Source organism: Panicum hallii, chromosome 8, assembly GCF_002211085.1.
Source record: "Panicum hallii strain FIL2 chromosome 8, PHallii_v3.1, whole genome shotgun sequence".
Lineage (NCBI taxonomy): Eukaryota > Viridiplantae > Streptophyta > Magnoliopsida > Poales > Poaceae > Panicum > Panicum hallii.
In genome coordinates this window covers 42,700,958-42,715,413 of record NC_038049.1, presented here as the reverse complement: position 1 = coordinate 42,715,413, position 14,456 = coordinate 42,700,958, and the positions used below count along the sequence as shown (strand labels likewise).

At 42.1% G+C, this 14,456-nt stretch overlaps 2 protein-coding genes across 3 annotated transcripts; both read left to right on the top strand.

Moving 5' to 3' along the window:
* The first annotated feature begins 6,431 nt into the window (after positions 1-6,431).
* On the top strand, positions 6,432-10,827 carry LOC112902647. 2 transcript variants are annotated; one of them, XM_025971793.1, is made up of 4 exons: positions 6,432-6,619; positions 6,724-6,826; positions 8,650-8,842; positions 10,325-10,827. In XM_025971793.1, the coding sequence occupies exons 2-4, from the start codon at positions 6,773-6,775 to the stop codon at positions 10,453-10,455; spliced, it is 378 nt and encodes a 125-aa protein (XP_025827578.1). In that variant the 5' UTR covers positions 6,432-6,619; positions 6,724-6,772; the 3' UTR covers positions 10,456-10,827. The 2 variants fall into 2 exon arrangements, with proteins under 2 accessions (XP_025827578.1, XP_025827577.1); XM_025971792.1 differs by having other exon boundaries at positions 6,433-6,619; positions 6,745-6,826.
* A 310-nt stretch (positions 10,828-11,137) lies between these two features.
* LOC112872373 lies at positions 11,138-13,845 on the top strand (the record flags this gene model as incomplete). The annotated part of the gene is made up of 3 exons (XM_025935456.1): positions 11,138-11,506; positions 12,814-12,970; positions 13,571-13,845. Coding segments are annotated over 3 exons (573 nt in total), but the record flags the coding sequence as incomplete, so codon positions are not given.
* Between the last annotated feature and the right edge of the window lie 611 nt (positions 13,846-14,456).

Here is a 14,456-nt window from a genome sequence, read left to right as displayed (position 1 = left end):
TTTAATTCATTTCTCGCCTATTTTCGGTACAAGCTCCGGAATAAAGGAGCTGAGTCTGTCCTTAGGGCCCCGCCACGCTGCAGCAAGGTCCCGTTTGGCACAGCTTCCTAGCTCATCTACACGCTATCTATCGAGCGTGTAAATAAAGTTAAAATGGTTCACACTTTCATACTTTATGAATAACTCTTATTGTAAAATGCTTTTCTTATATTGTGAAATACTTTTCTCATAAAAGTATACGTTTTTATTGTGATATAAGAATTGTTTCTTTCGTAACGAAATGGTTTGTATTGCTATTAACGTCATCTTTTCGCACCTCGTGCTCCATCCGCTCCTCCACCTAAGAGTTTTGTTGTTACATGCTGATGAGATCCGCCCTCTATGCTCATGTTTTCCGCCTCTTTGTGCCACGTCATTCTCGATGCCGTATAGCGTGTTATTAGGGAGTTATAATATTTATTTCCTTTGAGAATATGGTCGTAGCGTAATGGTTTGCTCACAGGTAGACAAGCAACTGGTTTGGAGTTCGACTCCCTGACTTCGCACCAGTGCATACACACCAAGATTATTTGGTTGTAACCTCTCATGTGTGGAGCTGCAATATGATTCCATTATCTATAGAGTGATGGACGGTTCCATGAATCTCCGCAAAAGATGTGATAATATGTATACGTAGTATGTAGGTGCAAGTGGCATGCCTGCGTGTAGGGTTATATTTAGCACACATAATTCAAATGTTATAATGTTATAGGTATACCTTGTTGAGAAACATAAAGTCTATTTACAATGTTGTATTAAATCCATTTGTTCATAAATATATACCTATTTTTACATATGCACGACTTCTCCATAGCAATGATACATCGCTAAATGTTTAGTATATTTTGAATAATTATAGTTCATTATGGGATTTTAAATAAATAAGAATGTGAACTAATAGGAATCGCTTCTAGATAGTCTTCTATTTAAGAAAAAGTTATGCACAATGCCACTCAATCTCTCCAAGGTTGATATGTCCATAAATCAACATGCCACTCTTTTTCATGTCCTACATACCTTTCAAGACAACTACAAATTTCTAATAGCTTACATAATATTTTTGTATCACATATAAAACTTCCATAACCTCACATAGCTATCTTCATCCAAACCTAAATTACGCATGTATCCTCATTTACTTGAATTTGGGTGTTCACTTAGCACTGTATGTGATAGATTGTACGACTACGAATTGTAATAATAGCCTTTTAGACACAAACCACGAGCATATAGTTCATCTTTAATTTTCAGTAGTAAATGATTGGTACGCACTTTAGGAATTTGTTTCCGAAGTAGTAAATTTTGCTAGAATGAAAAAACAGAATGAGATCATACCAACTTCTATTATTTCCCTTGAAGTAGCTATATCGGTTCATACCTTATCTTTTGCTACATGTTTTTTTTCCTCTGTTTTGGCGTAAATCTAAAGCTGAATCGTTGAATATGATATGGGCACTATAGGCATTTCAATGGGGCAGCATGGCACCCTTACCATGTGGAAGGCTAATGATGCAGCCAAACTCCTCGCTAGCTCATCTTATTAAGGCCACCTATATTGGCACATATGAATTTTCTATTATGCAAATAAAATAGTAATCCCTCAGTTTGGCAATGTTTCTCCATCCACATACCTAGGCAGCATTGAATATTGAATCAAACTTGGGTGTTTTCAGATAGATTATTGGTTCTTCTATCCAATGAAACTAATAATCACATTTAGTTTGATGAAAAACTACTTACCTTTATGCCCCCAAAATATGCAGATCAATCAAATACCATCTAAGATTTTTCTACAATTCAATTAGACACAGCAAAATAATTGTTTTATTCAGTTCCACTTCTAAAAAAAACGTTGTTTTCCATCAAGCATGCATAATCCCCTTTTTTGTTTTTAGTTACACGAATGGAACAACATTACACCTGCACATCGATATCATTTTTACGACCATAATACCGAAACAGATCCCTTGAGATGTAGAGGTACATTGTTTACAAAGTTTTATGCCAATTACGGGCTTAGCTAATGATGGCCTCAATATACCAATAAGGTAGATCTAGGTAAGCTACCTAATCTTTAGGATGGTGACTCATCTGACCTGTGCACAAAAACTAGTCAGAACCACTTGGTGCATGGCCTAGCAGCAGGTGCCATGCTATTTCTGTACTTTCGGGACACGTCAGAAAATTGTGATTGGAGGAGGATAAAAAGAAACACCCGTGCCACACTGCATGATGTGTGCCTTTTCCGGTGGCTTCTTGGAGAAGCTGGTGGCTTTGCTACTGCCTAAAAGAACATCTGCTCTAGAGAGAAGTTGCTACAGGCGATCGATCTAGAGAGTGCCAAGGATATAGATATACAGTAAAATGGATTGCTAGAATTAATGTACACGGAACCATATTCTACGCTTTCACAAATGACAATGTTGATGCATTTAGAGACGAATCATTTTGCTGTACCATTGTCTGAAAATATTTTTTTTGCCTCATATACAGTGAATTTTGCCGGAAAGTCCGGGTCATGAAGATATTTTTGCTCGATGGATCATTTTATTTCATTTGTTCAAAGCTCCAAATCATCTGTTTATTATTTCTTTTTTTTGCGAGGATACTATTTCTTGTTAAAGTTGTAGGCATAGCCAAAACAGCAAGCATCACGTATATGTACTTTTTGTATATTTAACCTTATATAGTTTAGGAAAAGTACCTGCTCTATATTTAGAAATTTCCACAGGTTGACTTTGGAGGAGCCAACTTGACTTTGCTTTCTTGCTGGTTCTCATGCAAAGTATGCAACTTGCTTACTTCTATCCGCAAGTTTAGTTTTTTTCTAAAAAGAAACTAATGTTATATCAGAAGAAGCATATGGTAGTACAAAGATTTTGGGACTAATAGCCAAGTTTTGTGGTTTTGCTTACTCCAAGTTGCAAGTTTGGTGGTTCATGTGCCAGCACGCCTACATATCCAGTTACTGGTGTTTGTTAATTATTTCATTTGGACGCCTGCATATTTGCTCAGATCTCCTTCAAACACTCGAGTTTTACAAAAACTTCATATGAGACAATATGTATACAGCTCCCATATAAAGTTCCTAAAAAAACCAAGCAAAGGTTAAACTTTTCCTTTTGAACTGAGCTCATAGCAGCTAGTGAGACTTGGTTTGTAGCTAGAAATTACCCATGTCTAGGTAAAACTAAGAGTGATGCTTCAGCATGAGCAACTAGATTACAGGTGACATGCACACGCTAGCTTGCGCGGGTCATTATTGCTGTACCATCATGGATGCAGCTGCATTTGAACTTTGGGCTGGGGCTAATGACGGTGACCAGCAAGAAAAAGTAATCAAGTATGAGTCGCCATCAGATCCAACGATATCTGTCTATGTATGACCTAGCCAACCTCGCCTACAGCAAAGTCTCACCAAATGTAGGTAGGCATTTCATCAAGGCAGAAAAAGATCAGAGGAAAACAAAAACAAAAAAAAAAGAGATGTAGGAAAGGAACTACTTGAGGTGGGCCTTTTGGGGCCGATTTTTATCTCATTTGGGCCTCATCTCCTGGTACGTTACCCTCCTCTTTCTTAAATGGTTCTTAAATCCGCAGTCCCATTGCCAAAATGTGCAGAAACTTCAGAAGGGAATCTAAAAAGTGAAGAAAAAATTGTGGTTATGTATTCAACCCCATGCTTGAATAAAATACCATGATTTTACAAACTGCTCACATATGTGTTTTTTTAAGAACGTGTATAGATGGCTTGAGTCTATGTGATCTGACCAAGATCGCGAGTTAGAACAACATGACTAGCAAAGAAACTTAACCCAAAGCATTAAGTATCCATACACACAAAAAAAATGAACGATAACTATGGCAATTATGGTGAATGTAAATTCAAATCCAAACGCCTTGGCCTTATTGGGTTAACATGCTGGGACCGAAGTCAAAATGAGAAAAAACTTGATGGGCCACGCTGGTAGAGTGGTAGATAGGGTCTTAGCCGGCCAGTGAGATCCGACAAGACAGAGCTGATTGGCTGGTGATAGTATAATCCAGGTAGGGTCGGCTGGCACAGCAGATGCGTGAGAGTGAGTGACGGAGGCTGGATGGAGTATTTGTTTACTTTGATGCATCGAATAAAGTCTCGTGGCCCCGGTGATAGATGTGTGTGTGTGTGTGTGTCTACAGCTAAAACAATGTTGTTCCTTTGGGACAAACAAACAATACAACTTTTGTGAGATACATGCATGAAAAAAAGAGTCAGGATCATGCTTCAGAGGCATAAATATTTCGCCTACAAAAGAAAGGAAACTGAAGCTACACTGACCAATACTGGTACTTGGTTGTATTCTTCATTTAATTTTGAGCCATCAACTGATAGGTCACGGTTTTTTTTTTGTTTTGAGAAAAAAATTGTTGCTCATGTTATTTCTAACTCGTGGCTACGGCTAGGCGTGTGAAGACCATGCGTTGATCTTTTATTAGCTGACCGAAGTCCAAATGAACTCCTACACATTTGCCGTATATAGTCACTAAAATGCAACAACTTAGGTAGTCAATGACCATGATCTCACATAGAATCGCTCTATATAGGCATAGATAGTTTTCCCGCAAGAATTCCGTAGGGTACATGTCTACATTTGTTGAGAGAGATGAATGTTTACTAACAAAAATATGGTTATTGCGATCCTAAAATATGATGAGGAACTAGGTGCCATGGACTGTTAGTCTTCATCATTGAAGCTGAAAGGAACTCGGACATACATGAGCATACCTTTCCATGTGGCATCATTCATGTCCTGCAAAAGACCAATATTTATTCTATATTCCTTTTGTGTTTTAGAGCGTGCATGAATTTCTAACTGAGCCAGGCATTAACAACAATCGTTTATATTTTATCAACATAAAATCTAACTATACTGCCGAAATGATTTTCATAATAAGAAATTTGGCACATTAGCCTGAGGGGGAAAAAAATCTAGATACTCATTTGTCATTTCAAGTGGAACCCAAGTTTATCATTTTGATTTCAGAGTACAACAAATCATCCATGTTAGTGACTCCACAATTAATTGGACATTTGCACATGACAAATCCAAGCTTGATGCAAGGACTTGTAATGTTGTCGATAGATGATTGGAGGGTTCCTTTTCTTGAGTAGACAATTGTGATTTTTGACAGTCGGGTTAGATTGTAATAATATAAAAAAGTACATACATCAGGGAAACTCTACATGAGTAGCTTTTCTATACGCAATGTAGATATTCATGCATAGGGATGTTGATAGTCAAAGTTTAGAAAGCTAGAGCTGAAAACATCTAAAAATATGTCCCTTTTTTTATTTTATTTTCACTAAAGTGATACATGAGCGTGGTTAGTGTGATAAGGAATAAGCAAAGTAACATTGGCTTGGGTGTAGGGAATTGAAGCAAATTAGCTATGACAAATAATTGCATACTATAGATATAGCTGTATATTGTTGTAGTTTTGCACTTTGATATTCTCTAGAAAATTGTTGCGCCATCATTGGGTCAAATTCGACGAACGGACTCATGATCATGGTCCCCCTCATGGAACCAATTTCGAGATCCAAAGAGTTAGAAAAAGGGAAACCCTGAAGAATCAATTCCAAAGCTCTGGTCCCCCTGCCCTCATCATCGAATGTGTCCTTCTCTACTCGGTTTGGCTTTTTCAATGCCTCCAATCAGGCAATCCCCCTTCACGGTACCCTTTTGATCCTTCTAAGACTGGAGCTAGATAGCAGTAATAGCATATATTTAGAGAATGCAGAGCATGTATTTGTGCATGCTACTTAATTTGTAGGAAATCGAACAAGAAAATTGTATATTTAGCTATATGCACCCAATCCAATATTTTAGGGGTGGTTGTGTAAACATTAGTAATTGGCATACAGATCAAGGTTTGCTAGGACAATAATACAACTGACTTTTTATTGATAATTGATGTCGTTTAAAAATTTGACATTGACCAAATCTCGTGATATCCAAATAAATGAATTTTGGATCAAAGTTGTTCGAGCCAAAAAGGTTCTTTAAAAAAAATGATCGTGTATGAGTCATATTCAAGCGGAAAAGTGGTGACATATGAATTTTTTTTACTTTCGATAATTTTGTGCCAATGCAATTCACGAGCCCCACAAAATTAGTTAGTGAACCAAAAAACAGTACACTGAACACGAATTTGAGGTAATATGAGATAAACAAAAGATCAATTATATGAGATAAATATACCGAAAAAATATATGGGATAATTTGCTAAGATGGAAAAAAAATTGTGAGAAGTCCACATCACACTGTTCATCGAAGAGGATATCACTCCATCTGTCCACGGTCCACCATCATCTTCTCTCTTTCTCTCTCCTCCATTAAAAAGGCAAAAAAAACCAAAAAAGGAAAAAAACAGAAAAAGGGAAAAGAAGAACTGCAGTCGGCCGGTGCTTCGCCACCTCTAGCAGCTCCACTGCGCGCAACAGCCGCCCCCATCCTCCTCTGATCCCCTCCCTCCCCCACCGCGGGCTGTCGCGCGCTGAGAGGCGCGGCGGCGGCGGCTCCCGGAGCGGCGACCTCGGGTAGCTTCACTCCCTCCCCCTTCTCCGTCTCTCTCGCTCTGCGGCGTGCCTGGACAAGCCCCGGGCGGCGCGCGAAGTTTCTTGATTTGGGCTGATCTGGGCAGGGGTAATCTGTCTGTCTGCAGGTGGAGGGCCTCGCAGGCGGAGGCGGAGATGAGCCGTGGGCGGTCGCCGGAGCCGTTGGATTTCTTCATCTGGACTGTGCAGGTGCTGCAACTCCCACAGTTTGTCTTAGTTTCAGTTTTTGTAACTCTATTTTATTGTTTAAGTGAATAACAGTAGTTTCGATGTAATGCATGTTTGATCTCTCCCTGCGAATTTAGGACACTGGAGTGCTGGGGATTAGATTAAATGTGAAGTGTTTTGGGGATAAAGATTTTGTTAAACACCAATCACCGATCCTTCTTTAGTGAGATTTTCGTACTTCATTCAGTGGTACTTGGAGTAGCATTCCCCTTATCTTTTACTTTCCTCCGATTAGTGCGTTTTTGTTCGATAAGATCGTAATTTTCTGTCGCTTATGTTAGATGTTTTCAGTTGTCACATTTACTGGAGTAGTAGCATACAAAGTTCGGAAATCATCACTTATCACTCATATAACTTCAGCTGATCGATTTGTAGGTTCATTCTGTATCTTCTGTTACTAATTCTCTGGAGTAGTAGCATACAAAGTTCGGAAATCATCAGTTATCACTCATAAAACTTCAGCTGATCGATTTGTAGGTTCATTCTCTATCTTCTGTTACTAATCCTCTGAGGGGGATCATTTACATGTCTCTGCAGTTTCACATCCTATGCCACTCCTTAACATGCAGTGCTAAGGGGGGAAATTAACTTTGCTTTATGGATAATATAATTGGGATGCTTTGTTCCTTTTCCAGCTTTAGATTTGCTAATGTAGAGAGATGTGCAATAACTTTAGGTAAATGAAAGGCACCACTGCACTGCTTTAAGACTTCATTTATCTATCTTTGTTGTCTGAGAACAGTCACAATAGCAGCACTATAAATAGAGGGAGGCAGTGGGCAACAGTTAGGAAAGTAACATGTGCTGATTCTGATCTACCATTTTGTCCATCGGCAAGATGGCACTTTAGGAATTTCTAACTTAATAGAGCCTGACAAAGTAAGCTATTTGGCCCTTTAGCTATCTGCGGGAAGCAATTCTAGTATAAATGGGTTTGTTATTTTGATTTCCCCCCAAAAAAGGGTCATTTGTTTACCTTGGAAATGATTTTCTTGTCAATGAGTGGTGACTCCTGTTAGACCTGACACGAAAAGAACAATCATGCTTGAGTGTCCAGGTCAACTTTTGTGCTCTGTGCTACCAGATAAGCAATCTTGTTCTAGCATAAATGGCCTACATTGTCTAGCAGACAGACAAAATTTTGGCTCCCAGCATCTTAGTAGGAAAGGGAACTGATTTGTTCCTTATGCAACTTTGCAAAAGTGTCTTAGGCTGCTTGACCTGGAGATCATTTAGAAGCAATGCAAAATCTTGCCTTTTTCCGACTGGGTTGCAGTACAGAAGGCATAATCCCATAGGGAAGGTTTAGGATTTAAAAAACTAAAAAAAGGTCCACACTAGAAATGATTGTGTGTCTGGTTGAGGTAAAGAGGTTAGGCATTGTCAGATATTTGATGTTGTTATGAAAAGATCTTCTTTTGTGAGTTCTATTATGACAGTGCTGGTCGTACAATGTTTTTTTTTCCTGTATAGATGACCACAAGTGGTGCGCAAAATACAAAAATCATTTATGCCAAGTCTTGTTTCAGTGGAGCATTGGAGCACGCTGGTTGCTAATTCTGACCCCCCCCCCCCCCCCACCAACACACACACAAACCTTACGCCTTACACCTTTTATGCTTTTCGTAGGAGTGACAGTAAACATTGTATAAGGTTGCTAATCTGCATGCGAAATAATGTTTACGAAGTGTTAATGATCCATTCTTCTGACAGTAGATCAGCATAGAGTACTTCCTACAAATAGAGTTAAATGCAATGACTTATGGGCCATAGTTATGCTGCAGGATGTGGGTTTATGGTTGGAGGAAATAAATCTCGGAAGCTATCGCCAGTCATTTGAAGAAAATGGTGTCAATGGAGAGTATCTAGAAAGCCTGTCGATGTTCACTACAGAGCAGATTCTTCGATTCATAAGACGGTGTCATATGAAATGGGGAGATTTTATTACACTTTGTAAAGAGTTGAGGCGCATCAAAGGTTCAAATTTAAGCTGCCTACTGCTATTCTTGCACTTTAGAAAGAGTTCACATAGGCATATCTCTATTCTATGACTCCCATCACAGTTCAGGTTTCTTCAGTTTCCTTTTGAGTTAGCATATCATGTGACATGTGTCAAGCAGCTAAAAAAATGTTTTTTTCCCCAAGCCATACTTCTTTATCTTCATCAATTTAAATACCGAAGTAGTAAAAATGCTCCTGTAAAGTTCTAAGCAGCCCAATTACCAGCCGTATGTTTCTTGAGTGAAGACACCCCTGTAATGTAACAGGGAAATGTGTGCCTCAGATTTAGCAATTCGTTTCGCAAAATTTGTACCTCATGTTGGCAACTTGGTGTAAAAAAACCTCCATGCTATTGTAACTTAATTTATAATCAGTTAGCCAAAATTATTTTGCTGTAGAAAAATAAGGCAAGCAATTTCCTTTAATGCATGGAAAACTTCTACTCCCTCCGTTCCAAAATGTAGGTCGTTTTGACTATTCTACATTTATAGATTTTACATAGCAAATATCTAGGTACATAGCAAATACTATGAATCTAAAAAAGTCAAAACGACCTACATTTTGAAATGGAGGGAGTACATCATTAAAGAGTGTGCATCTGCATTTATTTCTATTATACAATGATACATTGATACCCATCAGTCCATCACTTTTTGAATTGTTTTTGCATCTTATAGCATGTGACTTATGTCAAGAAGTTAGGAAAAAAAGTTCTTTGTGATTGATTGATAGAGCTATATCATGTTTACAATGGAAAATTGTATCATGTTTACAATGGAATACTATAGGCGTATAGCATGTGACTTATGTCAGGAAGTTAAGAAAAAAATTTATACTGCAAAATTTGTGACAGAGTTATGTAATGTTTACTATTGTCCTTAGTCCAAACTTACGTAAATATGTTACACGGTTTCCTTGTCAAACACCTGCACATGCACAGATGATTGATTAGGCATGACCCGGTCACCTAGAATCTAAGATGACCATGACGATGACATTTTACTGTTCAGTTATGACTTAAGCAGCACAGTTTCAGTGCTGCGTGTCTAGATTTTCTTTCTAGAGCTCCAGTTTTAAGAGGCAGTACACGGTCAGTACATTTATCACAGTCCAACAGTTACCAAGAATAGTGTGTGAAGTAAAAATGGAAAATTTACTCACCAAATCTTTTACTCTGGGAAATAAAATTACATAGGTGCAAGGCAAAAGGGAGGCATCTTTAAAGCCTAAACATAGTAACATACTAGTGTGTTTCAATCCTTAAAAGTAAGTGCCACAATTCAAATCCCATTCTTACTCCTCCGTTAGATATCTTCTCCTGGAACTCCAAAACAACTGATCGTTGCCTATCTGCTAAGTATTTGGCTCTCCTGCAATCTGGTGACAATTCTTATATTTCTCAACTGTCCTGCATAGACGATTGTTTCATCTAACTCCTAGTTGCTTTTTTCTCATCAGTTGCCTGCCTGAAAGGGGAACAGGAAGTCCGCAGGCCGTGGTGGGCGCCGTCTTGCCTGTCCACCGTGTTCGTGCGGGTGGCCAAGCGCAACCGGCAGTCCCGCGTCGTCTCCCTGAAGCTGGAAGCTTAGCAGGCAGTCCCGCGTCGTCTCCCTGAAGCTGGAAGCTTAGCAAGCACCTCCGCCGCGCCACCACCGCCCGCTGGGGGCGTCCAGGGCGCCTCTCTCACTCTGTACCATACAGCGCTAGGTCTCAGTGGTCCTGAAACCAGTTTTCGCCGTAGAATCGCCATCGAGCTCGATGACTGGTGCGTGTTTCCTGAATTTGCGTCTTTCCCATACATATGTATACAGGGTTGTGGGTGGACTGGAGATGTTAAGATGGTGTAGACCCAAGAACATACATGTGCCTTTCGCGTGCCGTGCAGATAGTTGCCCTTTAAAAGTGTCTGAAAGTATCAAGTGTCTCCCCTTCAGACCGTTTCGGTTTGTTGGCTTGCTACACGAGAATGAGATGGCATTGCCTGCCTTGAACGGTGGAGCCGCTGCTGCTGGCAACATTGAACAGTCTGAACGTGAGAAGGATACCGAGCGCTTTTTTTTAAAAAAATAATCTCTGATCTTTCTGTCTGAAACGCAATCCATGGATCCCGGTCTGATTAGGCTGTTCTTCTTGCGGTAAACCTGTGCGTGCGGCCGGGGCCCGGGCATCAACTCACTCCGGCACCACGCCGGGCACGGTCGGCCGGCCGGCCGGCCGGCGAGAAGCAACCGGGAGCGCACGTGCTCTGCGCTCCGGCCCTGACGGCGTCCGTGCCGCTCGTCAGTTGTGGCGAACGAGTCCACGGCACGTCGCCGTGCAGCCGGCCAAGTCAAACCCTGCTGCTCCGGGCCCACGGAACCGGTCGGCATCCACCCCTCGTCTCTCGCACACACGGTCCACGCGGTCGAGGTGAGCGTCACGCACAGGCAGGCAGGCGGGCAGGCCACCGGCCGGTCGGTTTTCTATAAATCGCCCTCGCCTCGCCCAAATTCCCACACCACACCACACCACACGCGCGCACCTCCCCGTCCGTCCCTCCCGCAGTCGGTGGTGCCTCGGCGCGTGCTGCTCTGCTCTGCTCCGCCACCGCCACCGCCGCATCGCTCCGGAGACCTCACCTCACCCACCGGCGAGACTATGGTAAGCGCCCCGGGACCTCCCTCCTCCCCGCCGAGGCTCCTGCGTGCTTTTATTCTCTCTCTCTCTCTCTCTCTCTCTCTCTCTCTCTCTCTCTCTCTCGGGTTACCGTGTGGGAGTGCCCGGATCGGGCCCGGATCTCTCGACGCGGCTGGCGGGGTGGGGATCTCGCCGCCCCCGCCGGCCTGCGGCGCGGGGATCTCCTTCCCCGGTCGGTCCGTAGGGGGGTGCGCGGGGAGCGCCGGGGGCGGCGGTGTGTACGGCGCCACCCGCCGCTTCCTCCGGATCTCGGGGGTGCTCTGCTCCGCTCCCGCGTCGTGCCAGTGCCATGGCACCCGGCTTGGTTTTCTTGTTACTGCTAGGAGATGGATGGGTCGCGGGGGATGGGATCGCCGGCGCCGTCGCCGGATCCATGGGTTTCCGCCGTCGCTGGCGCTGCGCCTGTCCCAGTTCCTCTGCCACGTTTGGTTCTAGTATCAAGTACTGGGGATAGGAGCAGAGCAGAGGGTGGGGCCTGCACCTGCTGGTTGCTACCCAGATTTAGGCCGATCGGCTTCTGGGCCTGGTACCACTGTTTGCCTGGCAGAAAACACAAGGGGACTTTCCCTTTCTGGCATGCTGCAGAGGTGATCCTCCCGATCCATCTGAACCCGAATGATGCCCTGAACAACTTTGCCTTGTGCAAACTATGTGATAGCGACGCAGTAGAATCGCAAACACTGTCAGTTTTAGGTGCCCTGCCACCAACTTGTTGTTTCTACATTTGCGGCTTTTACAAATTCGGCATAGGCGGCGGAAAGTACGCACCTTTGATGATTCATTCAGGGTAACAATGACTCCAAATAATACGTTCTGGAAATGGTATCTGGTGGTGGTTCAACTACCCGCATCTGGTCTAGGAAGAAAGAGGGTGTTTTTATCTGGAGCTGGGAACACTTTCAGATTACTCACTTTGCATGGCGGGCCATCAGTTTTTGGAATATGAATCACCAAATAAGGGAGCTTTACTCCGTAGGTTGACTATACTCCAAATTGTTGACCCATTTCTTTGACTGCACTGCAAATGGCATAAGGTTCAGCAAACCCTCTCATCCAATAAATAACTGAAATGATAGGGAGGCTAACTATTTTCTTTTAATTTGCTAGGACGATGTTAGCATTCTTTTCCTTCTTCAACCTCATGTTGCAACTGAATGGAACCAGAAAACTACTGAAACATTTGCTAATTGGTTGGCGTTCCATGCGTAAAGTAGCCATCAGATTGACTATGGGTATTCATAACTGCTGAATGGTGGCTTTTGTATGGACAGACTACTTCAAGGCGCCTTGCTGACAGGAAGACTGCAAAGTTCCAGAAGAACATCACCAGGAGGGGTTCAGTGCCTGAAACCACTGTCAAGAAGGGGAATGACTACCCTGTTGGACCTATAGTGCTTGGCTTCTTCATCTTCGTTGTCATTGGATCATGTATGCCTTCCGACCTTCTCTAAATATTTCTTCCTGTTCAATTGTTCTATGCTGGTGGCATGTTACTTTAGAATAGTCCTGATTAAATTCTTGCCAGTGGTTATGATGCACAAAATTATATGCTCTTTGACATCAACTCTGAAACTATAGCTTAGTACTGTTCTTGTTCTGTAGCCTGTAGGTTAGTGTTACTCCTTTGATATGCTGAACTTGACCAGTCATTGTATTTTCAATGTTATGAATTAGCAGCATACCAGAAAACCTTTTACATTGAATGGTTTTGGAAATTGATGAGAAACTATTTGTTTAATAGAGTCTGTGAGGCAATTATTAGCTGCTGGCAGTAATTCGTGAGAAAGGAGCTACACTTTTAAGGCTATATGTACAATCCCAAGCGGCCTAGTTCTAAATCTAACACTGCACATGTATTATATCTGATGCACAATTGCCAACCATCAACTCTAAAACAACACATGGTACCCCGTAATATAATCAACTTGCTGCATGGTTGTGCCATTTCCGTGCTTGCCCATATGATGCCTACTGTTTGTTCTAAAGTTGGATATGAACTAACATGCATCGCCTCCTTTTCCTCTGCAGCATTGTTTCAGATAATCAGGACGGCAACCAGCGGCGGAATGGCTTAAGAGCCAACCAATCTAATCACAGTGTCCACAGATCTGTTTGTTATACATGCATCCAATCCAGAATTGGGTAGCAGCTAAATGTCCAGTGTTGTCATACTTATCCTGTATTCGTTTTGTCTCGAGAGTGCCGAGTCTGAAACTAGCGTCTGAAGAACTGTAAAGCAAATCATGTACCTCAAGGCGTTAAATGGATAATCAGATAGTATAATGTTTCATTTATTATCTCCATGATGATCGAAATGTTTCTTTCTGCCTTATGGTATATGCTTCCATAGCAAATTTTATTCAGCTGTTTTCTCTTGTGCCGGATTGAAGTTTTGAGTGGGCCTGAAACTCCGGTGCCACCTGAGTTTCTCTTATTGTGTTGCATTCTTGCACGGAACCAAGACGTTGCCTTAAGTTCTTCCTCCCACCCCCCCCCCCCCCCCCCCCCTCTCTGAACTGTCACGGCATTTCCAGGCTTGATCTTGCTTTTGATAATCTTTTCAGAAAAGGTTGTTGTAACTTGTAAGGTTGCCGGCGAGAACTTATTGTTGAACTATGGTCCAAGACTATCAAGAGAATTTGCAGTTGTTTATAAAAGGTGTCCAGATTCAAGATAACAGACGTGCAAGAACTGGGGTGATTCCGTGCCATGATCAGGGGAAAATCTTGTGCCCTCTTATCCGTCATTCAGTTCAAGTCCTGCACTGAAACCATATGCTTCCGTTCCAGATTTGCATCTGTGGCTCGCAGTCACAGTCGCATCTATCTGGATGGGCTGCTAAATCTGAACTTTGGAATCCTTCGATAACCTGCACAAGGATGATGTCAAAAAAAAAATTCATCTCAAAAAGGAT

Coding starts and splice junctions, on each gene's coding strand:
- LOC112902647 (XM_025971793.1), top strand. CDS start 6,773: ATGAGCCGTGGGCGGTCGCCGGAGCCGTTGGATTTCTTCATCTGGACT. Junction 6,827..8,649: donor TCTTCATCTGGACTGTGCAG/GTGCTGCAACTC, acceptor GTTATGCTGCAG/GATGTGGGTTTATGGTTGGA. Junction 8,843..10,324: donor AGAGTTGAGGCGCATCAAAG/GTTCAAATTTAA, acceptor TTTTCTCATCAG/TTGCCTGCCTGAAAGGGGAA.